The sequence below is a fragment of the Lampetra planeri genome, chromosome 44 (assembly GCF_965212315.1).
Source record: "Lampetra planeri chromosome 44, kcLamPlan1.2.h2, whole genome shotgun sequence".
NCBI lineage: Eukaryota > Metazoa > Chordata > Hyperoartia > Petromyzontiformes > Petromyzontidae > Lampetra > Lampetra planeri.
Genome location: NC_136150.1, coordinates 8,728,478 through 8,749,061, shown reverse-complemented (window position 1 = coordinate 8,749,061; position 20,584 = coordinate 8,728,478). Strand labels below are relative to the sequence as shown.

The 20,584-nt window shown below is 53.0% G+C and overlaps 1 protein-coding gene across 2 annotated transcripts in view; it reads right to left on the bottom strand.

The window, feature by feature from the left end:
- Positions 1–10,415: 10,415 nt before the first annotated feature.
- The window catches only part of LOC144732909 (sodium-coupled neutral amino acid transporter 3-like), a 130,782-nt gene continuing 120,613 nt past the window's right edge, over positions 10,416–20,584 (bottom strand). For both annotated transcript variants that reach the window (XM_078614573.1, XM_078614572.1), the window contains 7 exons: positions 20,062–20,241; positions 16,640–16,719; positions 14,834–14,934; positions 13,882–13,997; positions 13,002–13,146; positions 11,798–11,901; positions 10,416–10,807 (listed from right to left, as the gene is read on the bottom strand). In XM_078614573.1, coding sequence (XP_078470699.1) covers positions 10,700–10,807; positions 11,798–11,901; positions 13,002–13,146; positions 13,882–13,997; positions 14,834–14,934; positions 16,640–16,719; positions 20,062–20,241 — 834 coding nt within the window. In that variant the 3' untranslated portion in view covers positions 10,416–10,699. The remainder of the gene's footprint in view (positions 10,808–11,797; positions 11,902–13,001; positions 13,147–13,881; positions 13,998–14,833; positions 14,935–16,639; positions 16,720–20,061; positions 20,242–20,584) is intronic.

Here is a 20,584-nt window from a genome sequence, read left to right as displayed (position 1 = left end):
TCTACCGCCCACAACGTAGCTCCACAGCTGCCCATAACAAACCTACACTTGATTGATGCACGATTCAAGCGCTCCACCACGGAACAGGGCGCTGCTCCTCACTGCCGGGGCCTCGCGTCTCCGTGGCAGCCCCCTGCCGTGTGGAACGCGGCCATCACCATCATCCCTGTTCTTGCTGCTGCTGCTGCACATTCACAGCAGTAGCAGCAGTGCGACTGCTGCTCTCTACACCACGGGGCATGGCAACCCCAGCCGCGTCTCTCTCGGCTCTCCTCCTGTCTCCCTGCTGCACCACGACTCACTGTGGAACTCCCGGCAGCAGTGGCAGCAGCAGCAGTGCGACTCACAGCCGCCTCCTGCTGCTGCTGCTCTCTACAGCACCAGCAGCAGCAGTGCGACTCACAGCCGCCTCCTGCTGCTGCTGCTCTCTACCCCACGGGGCATGGCTGTCCCTGCCAGGGGCTCGCGTCTGCGTGGCAGCCTCAGCCGTGTGGAACGCGGCCATCACCACCACCATCATCAATCCCTGCTGCTGCTCCTGCTGCTGCACATTCACAACAGCAGCAGCGTTCGATCTGCACCGACTTCTAAGAGGCACTTGATCACAGGTGGCTGCCTGGATTCGAACCCAGGTGACTTGGTCATCGGAGTGAGCGTGTGTGCCTCGTAACACTCGTACTCAACACGTGCACGAGATGCGACGCATAACGTCAGTGGTAGGTTCTTCACTAGTATCTCTATTCGAGGGTCACACGGGTTTTTTTTTTACAATTTGCACGGCACAGCAAATGACTTGGAGACCGGAGAGAGGAGAAAACGAAACCCTTGACACAACCTTGCCTGTACTCGCACGGGCATCAGCAATGTACACAACATGAACAACATGATTGACGAGTGACGCTTCACACACAAACACGAACATCGATAGAAAGTCGACCGTGGTGCGCGATGTCAAGTCACGCTTGAGGGCACTTCCACGGCTAACGGAAAGCGAAACAACCTCGACATTACTCGGGGGAATCCTCTGGGACCTTAAACGTCGGACGTTGACCTCCACAGCATTGTTGTGTTACGCGTACACACGGGGTCCGATCGCGGGAGTCGTTTTTCGTGTTTTTGTTAAAGTACTCAAACTCCAGCCGGGTGACACATTCGTGACGGAACAACGTCAAGATTTGGGGATGACTTGCGGAATGTCTTACATGAGTCACGGACACAATAACACGACCACCACCACCAGCCCTCCCCCAGCCCAACTCTGCTACAAGCGTCACGCTGTCCAACCCCACAAGAGCCACGCTGCGCCTGACCGCACAGACCAGTCGGGTCGTCACGTCGCCAGTTGGGCAACAATGGCGGAGCTGTCCAACGTGCCAGCTGCCCGGCTACATAGAGGTGGAAACTGGGTCGGGGGGCGGCACATTTTAATTGCTCGCACCAGGGCACGCTCCAACCGCGCTACGCCACCGCGAAGTGGGACAAAGACGGTGGAGACGGTGGGACCTGATAACCGGGAACACGACGAGACGCAGCACAGAGCAGCTGTGCGTCACATTGTGTTTAAACACCACAAACGGGTTTTGTTGTTGTTGTTGTGTACGGTGCTGTATGCAGTGTGACGATATCCAAGGCGTTGATGAGCAAGGAGATTTGCATCAGACTGGGGGTCGTCAAACTTGCCAGGGGGCAAAGGGGGTGGCTGGCACCAGAGCCGGATTATATCCTCGTAGCAAAAGTAGCTACTACATATGTAGTAGTACAACATATGTAGTAGCTACGGGCCCCGCACTTTCAAGGGCCCCGCGCTAAATGCTTTCAAGCTATCAATTCCGGTTCAGTGATTCTGCACTTGCTCTATTACTATAGTACGACACCGCCTTCAAATTTATGAACGACTGGGTGTTTAAGGTTAACGATTTGTCGTAGTATCTGGCTGTATAGCAAATGAAAAAATACAATTACTTTATTATGCAAGTTAAAAATGTATGTGTTTCAATGTTTATGGGTTTAAAAAAAAAATTAGGGCCCCTTTATAACATATGCTACTAGCTTAATCCGGCACTGGCTGGCACTCGGATTTCTGTACACGCGTCGTTACAAGGCGAAAAGCAGGTCACCCTCGGAGCAGCTCCCTTCAAGGTTCTACCAATTCTCATATTCGGTATTCAGTGAAATCTATTGCGTAGCTAACCTTTGACAGCGGTCGATATAAAACTTTGGTTTGAAAAAAAAGGAAAGCCACGGACCGCTCACTTCAGCCGCCAAGATTTACTTGAGAAAACTAAAATAGCTTCAGTGTTGTCCCACAGCGGCTTCTCCCCTGCACTGTCTGTGGTGGGAGGGTGACGTTAACTGAAGATGGAGGGTGAGGTTCACTGACGATGGTGAGTGAGGTTAGCTGACAATGGTGTGGTTAAGTGAAGATGAAGGGCGAGGTTAGCTGAAGATGGAGGGTGAGGTTAACTGGAGATGAAGAGTGAAGTTAACTGAAGATGGTGACGTTAACTGAAGATGGAGGGTGAGGTTCACTGAAAACAAATGTCAAAAGCAGCAGCGGTGACGGATTCCGTTGCTGCCGCGTGGTATGAAGGGAGCGACAGGCGCGAGTGGAGTTCGACAATACGATGGGGACCCCCCCACTTTAAAGTGACAGTGTATGATGATATGTGGCTACGTCGGTAGTTCAGTTCACGTCGAGCCTCAGCCCCCCCTCCTCCCCCCCCGTGGTGCATTGTTCTCGAAGCATCACGAGATGGTTCACTGGCCTTGACACAAATGCAGCGCCCCCCCAGGGTATGGTACCGTCACGCACCAGCCCAGATCGCAAACACGTTCCCTCTCGCCGACACACCGAGGAGCGTGACCACCCAGGAGGTGTCCACCAGTTTGCGAGCCTTGGCCCCGAGGAAGAGGCGCAAATGGCGCGCGCGCATTCGCCAACGCGCGTGCGCACAGACGCGCGGAACGGCACAAACATTGCCGTGCAATGCCACCCACGGTTGCACGAGACCGTGGCACTGAGTGCAAGAGTGGGGGGGGGGGGGGGCTTGCGTGACACGGTACTGCTTGACCTCAAGGCAGTCTTGGACTCAAGAGGGTTGGGGGGGGGCAATTGTCGAGGCCAGCAGCTCTGAGCCGAGTCGTTGTGAGCGGAGGCCCGCAGCGAGGAGGTCGAGACAGAGAGCCGAGGCCATGTGCTGGAGCCGGCCTCTAGGGCCCACGGCTGGATCCAAGGACCCAAGACTGCCTTGAAGGATCGTGAGCTCCGAGCCATAGGTCGCCACTCGCTCACCACGCGGCCCTCTCGCAGCACTACGGGGACTGGGCGTGCAGTCTGTGGTCTTAACAACAACAAAGTCTTGGATGTGAAAAAGACAGTAATGAAGTGATTCGAACAAGAGCAAACGAAATCTCTTCAGTACCTATGCTAAATACATAAATACAACATCGGTAGACTAACATTAAGCTACCTGGAGAAAGGGTTAGAGATTTGTGTTTTTCTAATGCATAAAAGGAACTTAAATACCCATGGATGCTAAGAACATTCAATAAATCTATTTTTTTATCAAATCATATTTTTCAATAACCTGTCAGCTACCAATCATGATTTGTACACACACATCCGTTACAATTTGAATACATGTCTACAACGCATACAATGAACACCAAACCCGACCCTCAATCGTGTATTTTCTTTACAATGCAGATACGCATATGCAGTTTGTCCTTACCCTATCTTACATTTCTCTTTTTTTATTAAATGTTATTTTTTTTGCATGAAGTTAAATCGTTTGAGCGCTACCACGTGATTTTCGGGTCTCGTCTCCTGACTATTCCGGCAATATCCCTTTCACTCCACGCGCAGGGGAGTTCCTTCTGTGCCCCTTGTTTGATGTTATCTACATCTAGGGTTTGATGTTATGTACATCTAGGGTTTGAAGTTATGTACATCTAGGGTTTGATGTTATGTACATCTAGGGATAAAGTGGGCTGGTACGCTACATAACCGTGAAACTTTTCCCAATCGTAGAGAATTTAGCCGTGTGTATTTGTTTCAGCAATGGCTTTTTTGAATTTTTAGTAAGGGGCATCGCCATTGACTTGCGGAGAGATGATTTGACACCTGTACAAATGCTCAAGACAACGCACGCGACAGTCACGTGGCGAGCAATCGTGAATATCGTCAGACACATCGATAGCTTCCTTCCCTAGGGGTCAGGTGTTTAAGCGAGTAGTCACTGCAATTCCTCCTTGAGGTATAGAGTATTTTCAACGTTGTAAAATATCGTAAAGGTTGGTCGCGTTTCGAGTGGTGCAAAAGTCGCCTTGGCTCTCACTGGTAAATTGTACACCACATTAACAAAAGGGTACTTAATTTTTTCATTCCGATTTTTTTAATTGCATTAATAAAAAGCATTGAGTTGTATTCGCCAAACAGTTTACTTTAAAACATCGACTGGCGGATGTCACCATGATTTCATTTGTCACGCGAAATAAACTATCATCTGCCCTCGGCTAAACCCTTCATTTCACCAGGTAAGGCCAACTGAGCTATATTCGCTCTTTTTCAGAAACCGGACCTGGTTATCACAAATGATAGCTCAACGAAGTGGCTTAACATTTGGAAATGTATAGTAGCAGCATCCAGATACTCTGTTCTGAGCGGGGGGGGGAGGGCTGCAAGCCACCAAAGCCTCCACAACCTGCCCCCTCCCCAGGACCCTCCACAACCCTGGAGCTCAGCCTCCGGCTAAAATGAATCCCCAGGCATTGTACACGAGGTATCGTCGACTAATGTCATTCTGAGTTTCAAGTGACTGTCGGGACACTGGGACTATTCGACAGAGCTTAAGACGGTCACGTGTTGGTAAAGTTCCAGCCTACTCACTACGTGCCGTGGAGTCCAGCCAGGCCAACTGTTCTGGTTGATGTTTGAGTGAAGACGAAGTTGATTGGTGAACATAGACACCAAAAAACGAGGGCAGTGCTTATACAACATAACATATGGTAGCATACACAAACAAAAATGATTGTGGGCAAGAGGGAAGTTCAGCCGAATCCATTATTGTGCTGTACTTCTATGCTCCCACATTCATGCTCCCCGCCTTCATCGCTTTGTATACCGACCAGCATGGTGAAGAGCGTTTGTCTAAAGATCCACACGACCCACGTGGGGCGATAGAGCGTCATCCAGCGATGAACTGACATGATATTGTAAATTCCTGGGCAAAAGTGGTTGGAATTGTAGTGAGCTGGCCGGCTTGTCCGCCTGTAACCAGTTCAGTGGCTGTCCAGTCATTTCGGTAATGTGCGCACGGTATATACGGCGCGAAAGAAGTTCTGCATACATTCGTACTGTACCCATGTGTACCGTAAAGTTTGTGCTCGGATGTTGTAAGACGAGACGAGGGGGTCGTCGTCGTTCACATGTGCAGGCTATTCTTGTGCATCACCTTCAACTAGCTATGGAAATTTCTGAAAAATTGTAAAAGTACCGATAGGCGAAAGGATTCGCCACCCACGCAGGCAAATTGAATGGATCGTCGCGACCTGGATACTTCATATTCAGCACTGAGCGAACTTAGCGGCCACTAGTGGCTGCAGGCGTTGCGTGAACCCTACGACCCGCGACTTCGAGCGGAGTTTAAAAATAACGGTCCCTGCTTTGTTGCAAGCATCCGTCGTCCAAAGCCAGCGGCTGCACTGGTCAACACTGCCTGTGTACAATCCGAAGGAAAAAATATCTAAAAGTGATATCCAGTCTGCTTCAGAGCACACGTTAAGATCCGGTGGTGGCATTCCAAAAATGGTAGGCCATTGGGTGCCGGCGTCACGGTGCAAATGTTTGCAAATGTTTGTACATTTGCAAATGTCATGATTGGGCGGGGGGGGGGAGCCACCTGGCAAACATTTCCCCCTCCTACAAAGCCACTGCAGCAGGCCCTGATGGTCTTTGAAGCGATGTGCACTGCACGGGACTGCACGAATACCAAATGCACCGCGAATATGATCCGACCTGTGCGCGAGTTCCATCGCGTGCGTGTCGCGAGCCGAAGGATGAATTGACGGCAGCGTCGAGTGAAAATTGCTTCCTTCTGCCATAGCCGTTGGAGTATGTTGGGGGCAGTTTTCGTCACTGCAGTGTGCGGACATGCCAAGAGGGTGCTCCGTTTGCCAGAGCATCGCCTGGTGAATCTTGAAGCGGGAATGCAAGTTAGGACGGGTTCAAGCAGGACGTAACGCCACTGACATAAACCACACGTATTGAACATTTCGCTGCTAAAATTAAGTGTAAGTGCTTCGTGCCAAGCTTTGCTGATGGGTCAAAACAGGTGCTATGCGATTTTAGCGCCGCGTTTCACGGAACCTAGATTAAGCTTTTGTTCGTGAAATTATTTTGCACGATTTAGTTTTTACGCGGAAACACACAAAGCCGACACAAACTCTACTCCATTACTTCTCCACTTTAAAGTCTCTCCTCTGGCACGCTTTCCCGCGCGTCCTCACGGACGACACAAGCGAGGGGCGGGAGAAAAATAAAGAGAGACAAAGCATCGTTTGCATCTTAAGTCGGCATGGAAAGGTTAACAGTTGCAAAAAAAGTTGACTTCTAAAATTCAGGTACAAAAATATATATTAGACTTCACAACACTTTGCTACTTATGTGCTGATCGAAAAAGTCTTCCCAGATGTTCCTCGTCTTTTTTTTAAAACCGTAGAGCATCCTTTGTGGAATTCAAACAAATTAAACATCATCTGAGGGTTCAGAGCAGTCCCTTGATAAGGTGTTATCGGAATATCAAGTGTCACCAGAGCTGTATAATACAAACGTTTTATGACATTATTGAATTTGGAATTATAAAATGCAAACATTGCACCCGATTGCAACAACAGTTGTGCGAGAGCCGTCGCAACTCCCCTCCCCTGACGCCTGCTTGGATACTTTGCTTTGTGGGGTGGCACGGACTGCGAAAGCAGGCCAGCCATCCAATGCAGCTGTCGTGCTGTGACGGTCCCACCTGAAGACGGAAGCTTGTGTTGCCTCCGAAATGTCGTGATTTTCATTTTATTTTACTTTGATTAATTTTAATGTTTTACCTACGTGACTTTACCGAAAAAACCTAAGAATGTGAATAAGCCATCCAAGATGCTACTCCCTGGCAGCGACGCCTAAGACGTGAGGTGGCGAGTGATTATCTCTGAGCCAGGACTTCATCCATGGAGGCAGTGGATTGATAACACAGTTCTGTCAATTGTAAATGCGATTTGAGGTGTACAACCAAGCCTCGAGTCATGGCAGTTTCCGTGTTAAATTCCACACAGGATCGCGTCATACTTTTACACAGCATCTACAAAACGGTTATTATTTCAAGGACGGATATTTTGTTAAAAATATTTTAGTTTTTTTACCAGCAAAAAAAAACATTACCAACAAGTACCTTCCAGGCGCTTTCAATGTCTTTCTATTGAATCCAAACACTTAAAAGGTTCAGTGGCTTTAAAATCTGGAGAGGTTCAACAATTTTCCCCGTGACAAACCCCAGGACTTCACTGCCCAAGTTGTTCACGTTTTCAAGTGTGGAGTCCTTTAGCGTTCCACGTTACTCCACGTGTCGCTACTCAAAGATAATTTTTTAAATACTCTCGCATGATTAGAACTGTCATCGTGACTGCTAGCTGACATCTGTTTTCAATAACAGTAGCAATGTTTGTAATACTTATAATATTCATGAGTTCTGATTGCTTTATATAAAAAAAACACATTCAACACGTTTGTCAAAAACACTGTGGCCTTAAAAACGTTTAGTTTGCTGTATTTTTGTTGGTTGCTTTTATTATTTTCAATGTATATTTATTTTACATTTTATTTTTGTTGGTTTTCTGCTTTTATTATTTTCAATGTATTTTTATTATTTTAATTTTACATTTTTTATTTTTATTTTATTTTTCTATCGACGTGACTTTACCGAAAAAATCAAGAATGTCCTTCCCCCGATTGAGCACGGTTGGCTACGTGCAAAAGAGGTTGAACGTGCATACAAAAGGAAATGTATGTAAGAGGTGGCGTTTGAGGACAAAGGGTCTTAATAGCTATCACAGACGTTGATGATCTTAATAGCACATTCATCATCACATGTGTGCTGTGAAGCAGGGCCATTGTCTAAAACGTTGCTCATCATATATTGTTGTCCTTTTCACGGCCGCAGTGTTATTTGTTAAAAGTTATTTTACTTGTGCTTGTGCACCACTGCCCATGCAGTGTCACCAAACCAATTTGCTTAATTACTCCACACCTCTGGCGTGATATCTGCTAAAACACACTTACAGTTTAAGTCTCTTCCCCTCCCTTGTTTTTAAATAATGACATTTTTTCAAACGACAAATCTGGTCAATGCTGCTTAAACGATACCGAACAAGAACACCATTCAAACGTCTTCCTGTCACGAGGCGGGAGGAGGACACAGTGAGACGGGGACCTCCGGGGTGGGTGGGTAACGGGGTTATTGCGGATGGGTCCCTAGACTCGCATGGGACACGCTACCCACGGCGGCGGTGGTGATGGTGGTGGTGGCATCAACGGGCCGGCACGCCGGACTCGCACTCCAGAGGGGTCACCGGTTCACATCTCCTAGCGAGTGGCGGCAGTTGAAATGATGGGGGGGGTTGGGCGAGTTTCTCACCCTCCCCACACCCTAACCCCCCACACCCTCACCCCCCACACCCTCACCCCCCCCCCCCACACCCTCACCCCCCCACACCTGGAATGCCGAGCCGATTGGTCGGTCAGCATATCGCATGAAGTGGGGAAGGGTGACTTGTGGGTAAGTACACCCGGTATAAAAGATGTTTGGCCAGCGTTATAAGAGGTGGCCAAAATCCCCTCGCAGGGCCCTCCCTTGGCAGAGAGGGCCCTCCCCTGCCAGCAGGTGGTGCGTGCAAGGATATTGCAGGGCTGGTGCAAATCTATCCCCACCTCGATTTTACAGCGAGTAAAAGAGATCGCCTTGCAGTGGCATCTGAAAGCCTCGTACCCCAAAAAAAAAATCCTGGTGGAGGAGAAAAATATCCTCCATCCTCCAGTAATTTCAAGACTTGTTGTAGGACCCCTACGTGTCGGATAATACACGTGCTTGCTTACAGAATTCCACCTAAGATTTGTACAAAAAAAATACTGCAAACTTTTTAGGAGGAACAGATTCTAACGGGTTGCCAGAAAGGGGGTGGGGGGGGGATAAACAATGAAATCCTATCATGGGTTGGAGGTCGACTCAGCCCACCCTACCACCAGGGTTGACAAAAGAAGTACCGCTTTGTGTGGAAATGAACGGCGATCGTCGTGTGAGTCTCGCCCAGCAGTTTGGAGGCTGGAGGCAAGGCCTCCCAAGGGGGCACCGAGTGGCATCCCCACGGGGACCGCATACCCCTGGGGGCACGCCAGACGAATAGCGTAGCGGTGGTGGCGGTGGTCACGTAGGGTGTGGTCACGTGGGGTGTGGTCACGTGGGAGTTGCAAAAGCTGTGTTGCTCTAACCTCTGGCCACGAGCAATTCCTGCAGTTGTGCTCGTACGTTGTGCGGCATTTGAATTCCATGTGCAGCGACCGACGCGGTACAGTCTGGGGTGAGCCCAAGCGGCACGGATAGATGGGAGGGGGGGGGTGTGAGCTCGACAAGCAATGTCGGTTTCTACACAAGGGCAACGGAAGCGGGAGCGGTGGGAGGACTGGAACTGGGGGTGCGGGTGTTGAGGATAAAAGGGGGCACGGGGAAAGGGAGGCGCGGTCCGTGAGACGCGGATGGGGAGATGCAGCATCGAACGCCCAGGGCGTGCAGTGACGACTCTGCAAGTCCGCGCTGTGTGAATAGTCGCATCCTGAACATATGTGCCACTGAATAGTGCCATCATACAGGACAGTGCTGTCTGTGCCCATTGAGACCTAATGTCTGAAGACGCCTACCCCCTTGCAGAGGTGCTGTAGCGTACACGCTGGCGCTGTATTCATTTGAATTGTTGGATATGGCTACTCTCGAAGAGGGCTGTGGAGCCGGCATTGTTTCAGTGGTCGCTTGTTGGGACCAGTTCACGGTTAATGGACTTTGAGATGATCTGGGTCGCTACACGTGCAACTGATAAATGGAGGGGGAGGGGGGTAAATGTGGCTTGTAAAGTCTAGAACCTACATGGTGGCAGGAAGCAAGCGGACAGTTGAGATGGGGCTGGAGAGGGGAACGCGACGAGCAATAGGTTGGGAACCACTGGCCCAGCCTCTGCCACAGTGGTAATGTGGAATTTCCATACCTGGCTCTCAAAGCCACGGAGAGATAAAACGCTGCCTCACAATCCTCATTTTGAGCAGGAGGGGACACTTGAACTTTTTCGACAAAACGTAATAAACGTTCAACTACCAATTTGACTCGACAGAAAACCCTGGTTTTTTTAATTATCCGCTTAAAAGAGACATCTTACCCTCGAGCGAGGGATCAGAGTTGATGTAAAAGGCTACCGTGTTAAACTAAAATATAGGGGCCAAAACTCCCTGCAGCAGACCTCTGAATCCACACGGCAGGAGCAGCGGCAGCAGCTGCAGCAGCAGCCGCCCTCCTTGTCCCACGTTTGCTGTCAAGGACCCGGATGGGATGTGGCCACGGTGCTTGGTGCAGGGAGGTAGAGGTGGAGCAGGTGGGGGGGGGGGGGACAACTAGTGGCCCCCTACAGAGCCACCAGCCTCCGGGGAAACCCAGTTGTTGATGAGGAGTCCCAAGCTCATCACCATGAACGCCACACCCAGAAGCCCAAAGATCGCCGCCTGGGGACAGTCCAAGAGAGATTGATTGTAGCTAATACAGCGCAATACATTTAGACTTAAGAGTGAGACAAAATAAACAATGCAAACAGAAACACGTGGTGCGTTTGCCCATGTATATGGACAGGCGTGGAGGTGTATGCACACGTGTGGGGATTGGTGGTGCAGTGATTGGGTCGCTGTGCTACGAAACCAGTGATCGAAGTTCAATTCCCACCCACAACAGTAGCAAATATTTGAACTGGTCCTGCCCCTCCCCCACGTCGACTCAGCCTTAAACAAGTACAGAGAGTCCTCGATTTACGAACACCCGTACTTACGAACCAGAGGTTTAGTTAATTGGGAAAAACCACGTAGCAACATAGCGATTTGTTTGAAGGCTGGTGCTGTGTGTACGCCTTGTCCACAATGGTGGAGGTGGGATCACCCTCGGGATGATTGCCACTGACTGTGGTCCCCTTCCTCGAACCTCTTTGTTCAGTGGCAAGCCTTTGCGAAACAACGGCCGGGGGGAAGCAGATATCCCAGAGCTACTTCTGACATCCCTTCAAGTGACCTCTGTTACACACGGTAGGGGGCAGCGCTGCCTCCCTCTCCCTGCCACCGAGAGTAATGTTTGTTGTATGGCAGTCAAACTGATGAAGTATTTGGTGTTGCCGCATTTGCATCGGCGCAAAACTCAACACACGTGCCAATAGCGCTGCCTTTCTAAAGTATACCATGGGCCACGTGTGTTTCATGAAGTAGGCCCATTGCCCGTAACCTCGCCTATTTATAAATATTTTTTCCCTGTTTAGGGACGTGTTATTGACGCACGTGATATTTTTAAAGTGCAGAACCAAATAAAAAGTCACGTGTTTTTCTCTCCCCTGCAAGTCGTTGGTGACTGGGCTGACACCATCAATTACACCCGAGAAGCCGGTGTCATCGTGGGGTGGCTGAAACCTGGATCCAGACCCAGCGGTGACGCCTCCACATTCTGCCGCTGCTCACCCCGATTTTCTGCGGCGACCTCATGGGTTCCTTGTCTTCGGGCACGTTGCGGATGTAGAAGATGGCCGGGAAAATGAAGATGAGACAGGGAGCGGAAGTGGAGCCTGGGGTGGAGGAGGCACAGACGGCGGTTGATGGGTCATCGGCTCGCACCCATTTCGTTTCAGTGCGCATCATCATTCATGTAACCATCTCATGTTAACGGCCCTGGGCCAGAGGTGGAAATTACACCTTCCTATGGTAGGGGCCAGTATATCCATAACTTCCCCACAAAGTTATACACGTTTAATTTACTCCGGAGGAAGGATGGGCCGTGTTATTGCCCCAACCACTTGTCCCCCACCATAGGAATATTCCACCACCGGCTCAGGGCTGTTAACAGGTGAGTGAGTGGCGGGTGAGTGGCGGGCGAGTGGCGCGCGAGTGGCGGGTGAGTGGGCCTGCGGGTGAGTGGGCACGTGAGCGGCGGGTCGGTGCGTTAGTGAGTGGCGGGCGGGTGAGTGAGTGGCGAGTGGGTGTCTGGGTGTGTGTGAGTGGCGGGCGGGTGAGTGGCGAGTGGGTGTCTGGGTGTGTGTGAGTGGCGGGTGGGTGAGTGAGTGGCGGGTGGGTGTCTGGGTGTGTGTGAGTGGCGAGTAGGTGAGTGAGTGGCGGGTGGGTGTCTGGGTGTGTGTGAGTGGCGAGTGGGTGTCTGGGTGTGTGTGAGTGGCGAGTGGGTGAGTGAGTGGCGGGTGGGTGTCTGGGTGTGTGTGAGTGGTGAGTAGGTGAGTGAGTGGCGGGTGGGTGTCTGGGTGTGTGTGAGTGGCGAGTGGGTGAGTGAGTGGCGGGTGGGTGTCTGGGTGTGTGTGAGTGGCGAGTGGGTGTCTGGGTGTGTGTGAGTGGCGGGTGGGTGAGTGAGTGGCGGGTGGGTGTCTGGGTGTGTGTGAGTGGCGAGTAGGTGAGTGAGTGGCGGGTGGGTGTCTGGGTGTGTGTGAGTGGCGAGTGGGTGAGTGAGTGGTGGGTGGGTGTGTGGGTGTGAGTGAGTGAGTGAGTGGCGGGTGGGTGTCTGGGTGTGTGTGAGTGGCGACTGGGTGAGTGAGTGGCGGGTGGGTGTCTGGGTGTGTGTGAGTGGCGAGTGGGTGTCTGGGTGTGTGTGAGTGGCGAGTGGGCGTGCGACTGAGTGGCGGGTGGGCGAGTGAGTGAGTGAGTGGCTGGTGGTGGTACCCACCTATGAATCCGAAGATGTCGCGGATGTTGGGCACAGTGATGACGAGGGTGACGATGACCGAGAGCAGCACCACGGCGATGAGGACGTGACGCACCCAGCTGAACGGCTTTCCCGGGAACAGCATCTCCAGGATGGCCTTGCGCACCTGGAACAACGGCACAGGCACACGCGTGTGCTTGCCATGCCTGTTCGAAATGTTTAGCATACTTCCGAACATGCTACAAACTTGAAATTTGACATGTGGGTAGTTTCCAGACTGTACACAATGCAAAAAGTATAAAAATAGACTTTTGTATTTTGGAGGGGGGGGGGGGCGCAATAATGCATTTAATATATTGCACGGCAAGTGAGCGGTGACGTTACATCTGTGACGTCACCCGCATGCGGCAGCGTCACGCAGTGTGCCTGCTGACGTCACGCAGTGTGCCTGATGACGTCACGCAGTGTGCCTGATGACGTCACGCACCCCCCCCCCCCACCCTCCGCGTAGGCCGTGTTTTAATCCAAGACAATAATCCAAGTTCCGGGGTGAAGCCGGGTAGTAAAGCTAGTACATTAATACAGCGTGTTACATTTAGGCTTATGGACGAGACAAAATAAACAACGCAAACAGAAACATGTGGTGCGTGTGTGCCCATGTATATGGACAGGCGTGGAGGTGTATGCACACGTGTGGGGGGAGTGGTGGTGCAGCGATTGGCTCGCTGTGCTACGAAACCAGTGATCGAAGTTCAATTCCCCCCCACAACAGTGGCAAATATTTGAATTGGTCCTGCCCCCCCCCCAGGTCGACTCAACCTTCAACAAGCACAGGGAGTCCTCGAATTATGAACACCCGTACTTACGAACCCGCTTCCGCGTGCGAGAGCGAGCGTAGTACCGGGAAGTGCACGATGGGCACGGTGAGCGTGACGGCGATGAGCACTGCGAGGCGCACGCACAGGATCAGCTGGTCCTCCTTCTTGTAGCGGTGCAGCAGCTCGTCCTCAACCGTCTCTGTGGGCGGGGGGGGGGTCACGGGAACTTCCATCACACGCTACACGTGGGTGGTGGTGCTGGTGGTGGTGGTGGTGGGAGGCGCTCACAATCCGCTACCAACGGCTCCCGTTACTCGACCTGTTGCTGCACGTTACGGCTGGTTCCTTGAAGTTTAATCCGGGCCGGCGGGGGTACGGTAACGATATTTCGTCAATACACACAAGCTTTACAGTACAGGTGTCCAATAATCGCGTGCTCGAGTCGGTGCCGTGTGCTCTACGTTATGGGTTCAAGCGAGGTCAAGCCACCCCCTATGACTGATGTGATGCGAGGAGGCCTTTAACTAAGCAGTGGATTGGCAAAGGGGGGCTATGATCTTCCTTGTGTGATAATGCGTTCAGTTAACAACTCACAGCCGCTAGAGGCCGCTACATCCACCACAAGGTAAACAGAAAACTGAACCTAGACAATCCATCAAACCGCCACGCCGGTGGAGATTGTTTATTGCGATGATTATTATTAAAGAGCATCTTCGATCAAGCCACCGCTGACGGCCTACCTGGACACGTCGCCATTTCTGGCGATTAATCGTTCCCATGGTCTACAAAGCGGCAACAGTGGTGTACGTGGTGTATCCTGGTGTACGTGGTGTATCCTGGTGTACGTGGTGTACGTGGTGTATCATGGTGTACGTGGTGTACGTGGTGTATCATGGTGTACGTGGTGTATCCTGGTGTACGTGGTGTACGTGGTGTACGTGGTGTATCCTGGTGTACGTGGTGTACGTGGTGTATCCTGGTGTACGTGGTGTTCCGTGGTGGCGACGCAGCCATCCCACGGGCGCGGGTACTCACGGTAGAAGGTGAGGTATCCGAAGATGGCCGTCAGCAGGTACATGATGAACATGGTGAACACCGACAGGTTGGCCACCTTCTGCATGCGGCGCCGAGTGGGCCTGGGGAGACATCCCAGCGGTCAGCGTTGCCCGGCCGGCAACGGCGTTGCTTCCGGGAGCGAGCTCGGCTAACGAGAGACAATTTGATTCTGCACTGGCAGCGGCGAGCGAGTGACAACTCGCTCGCCACGTGTTATTAAGAGACTCCGCAACATCTCCCGTGACCCGGTAGGTCACGGGAGAGGCCCGGAGAACCACGGGGTTGGACAATACAGACTTGCTGCCCGCTACTAAACCGGGTTCTCAGGCCAATTGTGGTCTCAGCCTGGTTGCCAGTGAAAATTGTTCAATTACGTAGCATAGTGAGCGTGATAATCTATTTCACAGTCCTGTACTTGATGATTTGCAGCCAAGTCCAACACCGCCGTGTAAAACTCAATCCAGCAGGGGGCGCTGTTGCATTACAAACCGCATTTAAGCCACGTGGCAAAAAAGTGGGTGTCCATGCATGACAACGATAACCAAAATACAGTGTATATATAACGGCAACCTTTAAGACTACAACTCCCAATGGACAATAAAGAGTTGACTATGAGTATAAGAGCTCGATATTGTGGTAAAGTCGTTTATGAGTGGTGGTGGTAGTGGTGGTCAGGTGCTTAGGCACTTGAGTAACAAACCCAGCGACCCAACCAAAATTCTCTGCCAGGGGGGGTCCAACGTCAATGGCACCGGACATCTGGACCGGGCCTGCATGGCTGCCCCCTTCACCACCGTGCTACCAATCAGCGTGGTGGCCCATTTCACACAACCACCCAAAACCTCCAGCGACAATTTGTGGTTCCCTTGACACAGCGGCGAACAATGTCTCGGCAGCTACACAGGAGGAGCCCCCTTTGTTTCGCTTTTCAAAAGTGAGAATATGACGAGTCACTGCGTAGCGTGCACGTGCAATGAATGACCACGTTAATGGCAGCAGACTGACTGTCACAAAAACGTAAGCAAAGGATTGTATGCAACGGGCTAGAAGGTTTGGTGGCCGGCGGTGAACACGAAGGGATTCCAAGGGAGAGACAGCGTCCACCGCAGAGAGGATTACCTCGTGTGCAGCGTGGATCGTGATATCGCGACACTTTGAGTGATGGCGATGGACCCGGGGAGGCCTTCATCCAGCAGGGAATGTATCACGGCTCGCGTTATTTTATTATTATTATTACACTTGCTTACCCAGCAATCTCTCACCTTGGCTCTACCGGGGTTTTGCAGTAGGGGTGGCAATGTTGCGAGGCGTTATGTCCATAGGGTAAGTTGTTGGTAATTTTATTTGTAAGCATTTGGGTGTTTGGCCAATACCGCCAGGTGCAGCAATTAGTTTTTTTTAGCTATGGGAGAACCCAGAAGTAACCCATTGCAGAACAATGATTATAATGAGAACGGTGTTGATGTCTTGGTGTCGGTGTGTCCGCGTGTGTGTAAGGAAAGTGGAAGTGTAGCGGTTAGCGCGTGTGCTCTACAAACCCGGCGACCCGGGATCAATTCCCGCTCACAGACAACACCAGTGACGATTATCTGAACCGGTCCTGGGCCTCCCCTAGGTCGACTCAGCCTCAATTGAGTACCTGGTGTAGACAAAGGCGGCCGGGCGTGGTGCTGGCCACCCACCCCCTCGTGTGCCGTGCCTGCCTTCAGCACTTGCCCCAACAGTCTGTTCAGGCTATACGGGGGATCTTTGTGTGTGTGTGCGTGTGCCCGTGTCGCAACTTACTTTTGCAGTTCCGTGTATATGGGCAGCACCTCTGGGTGGCAGACGAACGCGAAGGCCAGGATGGGCACGGTGTAGGCCGTCTGCGACAAAAACACAAAGATGGGCCCCCACCCCTCCCACGTTTAGCTTCACGCACGGCAGCGGCGGCGGCGAGCATCGTCGTCGTCGTTGTACATCTACGGCCGTTTGCCAATCCACTGCCGGACGAGGGCCTCCTCGCGTGATGCCGGTTTGAGTTTTATTGACGATACGTCGGTCGCCATGGCGGTCGGCGCGTGTTGGCGGGGGCACAAGGAGAGCAACGGAAGGCTCGGGACCATAGAAGCGCACGAACGGCGGTGCAGCACGGGCCCCGCGGCCTACAACGCCTGTTACGCACGGCGATCGCCCATCCGAGCGCTGTCCGGGATCAACCGCGCTTAGCTTCTCAGGTCCTAGGGGTCAAATTGGGGCGCCACCGCGGGTGATTTGGTCCACGTGGGTGGCTTCATTGTGTGTTTTGTTCATTTCACGTTCTGGATAAGACCACCGCCCTCCCCTCCCGCCCCCCCACATCGCCGGTGGCTCTCGGGAACGACTCCCGTGACACCCCCCCCCCCCCGCGCGCCACGTAACGAACGGCGCCGCTGAACGCCGCCGGCGCTCCAGTAGGCCCGTTCCGAATCACGGAAACAAGTCCCCCACCACCCCCACCCCGAGTCAAACCCTGACACCGTTACCCCCCCTGCCCCCCCCCTCCCCCGCGAGAGCCGACGGACAACACTCGGGACGCGCGACCCTCGACATTCCACGTCGTAGGCAGCAGTGGCACCACCGCGATGGTTCTCGTTAACGCGCGAGGTCTCCCCCCCGCCCCCCTCCCTCCCGCGACCCCCGCTGCTCTCCAGTCGCATCTCAATTCATCGTCGCCACGGCGGCACCACCGACGGGACTCAACGTCCCCCCGTAGCGATTCAGCCAAAAGGGGGCACCCTCCCCCCCCTCTGCCTGGGCCCGCACGTGACGCTGGCACACGACGGTCGACGTGCGCCGCGCGGTGCCACTCACGGCGTTCACGCAGCCCCCGCGGGGTTCACCGGGGTGGCCGCCGGGCTCGGATCGGGAGCGTCTGCAACGAGGGGGCGAAGGCGCCCCCTGCTGCTGGGGGCAGCCGCGGTCAGCCTGGACAGTGGCTGCACCGCCGTGCATAGCAGGTGCTACAGGCTGCCACTACTACGGGGGGGGTGGGGTCTACTTTGTCAGCAGAGGGCAGTGCGGAAACATCCGTTGTCGTACTGCACTACGCTCCCCCGTCCATGGCTCCCCAACGTCTCTAACCAACCTGCGCTGTCCAGCGTGGTGAAGCGCTGTCAAATAACCCCGGCGTGACCCCGGCGCGACACCCGCCACGACCCCCCGCGGGGGAGAATGTGGGGAGGAGGTCCCTCGTCCAGCAGCGGATTGGCAGAGAGGGCCGCACACGCCCCCCCCCCCCCCCCCCCGAGCGCAAGCATCGATTTTAAAATCAATGTCACGTGACCCACTAAACAGACGGCCGGCCCCTACTCCCTGCGGTTATTGTGCACTTTAAAACAAGTGGTTATTGTCTTTAAAAAAAAAACTGCAAACTTCCGGACTCCCAACGCCCCCTAACTCTCCACCAATCACACACCTCGCCCTGGACACACACCCACACACCTGCCCCCCCCTCTCCACCCCCCTAAAACACACGTGTGCCCTCGCAAAGACAAAGATCCTCCGGATAGCCTTAACGGACTCTTGGGGCAAGTGCTGTTACTGAGCACCTGTGAAGGCACACCAGGGGCGTGGGCGGCCAGCACCACGGCCGGCCGCCATTGTCTCCCCAATGGCTGAGTCGACCTAGGGGAGGCCCAGGGCCTATTCAGATAATCGTCACGGAGGGGGAATCGAACTCGGGTCACCAGATTCATAGTGGAGCGTGCTAACCGCTACACTACCGCTCCCCACACACACACCTTCTTCATGTGCTATGAAGAAGGCCCATTGCTTGAAACGTTTCCTATCACATATATACTATAGAAAAACATTGGCCCTTTTTCACAGCACAAAGAGGCCAGAGTGGATTTGATAAGAACTAAATTGTAATGGATGTTTCCTGCACAACAGCATTGTTCTTGTAACACAACTCATTTGGTGACACACTGCAGGGTTTAATCTCGCGAGTTTGGTCAATTAGTGTGGCTTAACGCGGCTCTCCCCCTCTCTCTATCCACGTACCCTTTGCCCGCCGTTTGGCGGTCGTGTCTGAGTTGCCAATGGGAAATGAGGGTCAACAGCTCCGCACGCAGGGTCAGTAGCCGCCCCCCCCCCACACCTAACGGGCTCTTCATGACCGCCGCCGCCGCCTCTACGTGCGCGGTACCCACGGCGTCCGCCCGGTACCCGCGGCATTCGTGACGCACGGCGGCGACGAACGCCGTAGCTTCGTCGCCAATAGCCGACGAACAACACCGCCGCTGAAAGAGAGGGACGCCCTTTGTAAGAGAAACTTGGCCGCGTGACGAGCACACGCCGGCCTGTGGCGCACACCGGACCTGGCCGGCGCGCCCAAAACCACCTGACTCAACGTGGCACCCGCGGTCCGCTCTTCGACGGGGGTGCCACGGCGCGCACCACTCGCCGGTGAACGCCGAGTCTTGAGGTCACACGGTATACGCGCGGCAATGAACGGCGTGTGCGCGCGCGAGTCAAAAAAAAAACTTCCTACGATTCGCAGGCTGCGTGCCGGGCTATGCAGTGGGCAGCAGCGCAGACAAACCCATTATTGTGCTGCGCTGCCGGGGCTATATATACTCCCAGCTTTCCCCAACACGCGGTGGCCGCCACGACCCACACTGCATGGCGAGGCCTTCATCCAGCAGTAGATTGACAAGAGGTAAAATTGTAAAATACAATTGTGAAGATGATGGCTTAACCACGTAGCTCTTGGCAGCAGAAATTACGGCTCGCAAATTGATTTTGGGTCTCTGGCTCACTTGGTACGATGAAGACTCCGCACCACCCAACAGAGCCAAAGCAATCGCGCGGTGCACATACACTCAACTACGCAAGCCAATCACGGTGGTTTAGTTTGTTGTCCTTCCACCGCACCTCCAATTAGCACGGTTGGCTACGTACGGTGCGAAAGAAGTTCAACACGTACATTACAAACGGAAGAACATATTCTCACAGAGCCAGTTTAGCAACGGCACAATTTTGGCCAGATCATTGCGTGGCCTAACCCAATGATTAATTACGAGTGATGATCACGACGACGACGAAGCAGAACGACGAGTCTACTCATGTTCATGCCGGAGTGACGTAGACATTGCGCGCGGAACCACTCGGCACACGGTCGGCACACGGTCGGCACCGCCGCTCCGCGCGTGTGTCCGCTCTGTGGCGGTGTCCCACGGTCGCACCTTGGCGTTGATGGTGACGTACTTCGCCACACACTGCTCGCTCCCAGCGTCGGGCGACGACGGCGGTGGCGTCATCAGCGGCACCGCCTGAGTGACGTTCCAGGTGGTCGTCTCGTTGAGGTACGACATGAGATTTTCCTCAACCTCCGGGCAGGCGATCTGGAACTTCTTGTAAATCACCTGCGCGTGTAGTAGTAAGATAATCGAAGGTCAGGACAGCGTTTACTCCGAACCGTGCTCAACGATGAACGGAGTGCAATCCCCACTCTTGTCTCCCCACCTTGTCCAGACACGCGCTGACTGCTACTCGCTGAAATATCTCATGTTTTGCGACTCGCAGATGGCAGTGAGGTGGTGGTTGCAGAGCTGTTGGCTACGTGCAAACTGTCGGCCCGCTCTCCAGGTGAAGATCACGCCCTCTGAAGAAAGAAATTTTAATTTTGGAAAGGGGGACACGTTTCCCCAAGATTCGTGGCGTATTCCTCATCCTTGATTTTACTTTTGGTTCTCCGAATGATGGACA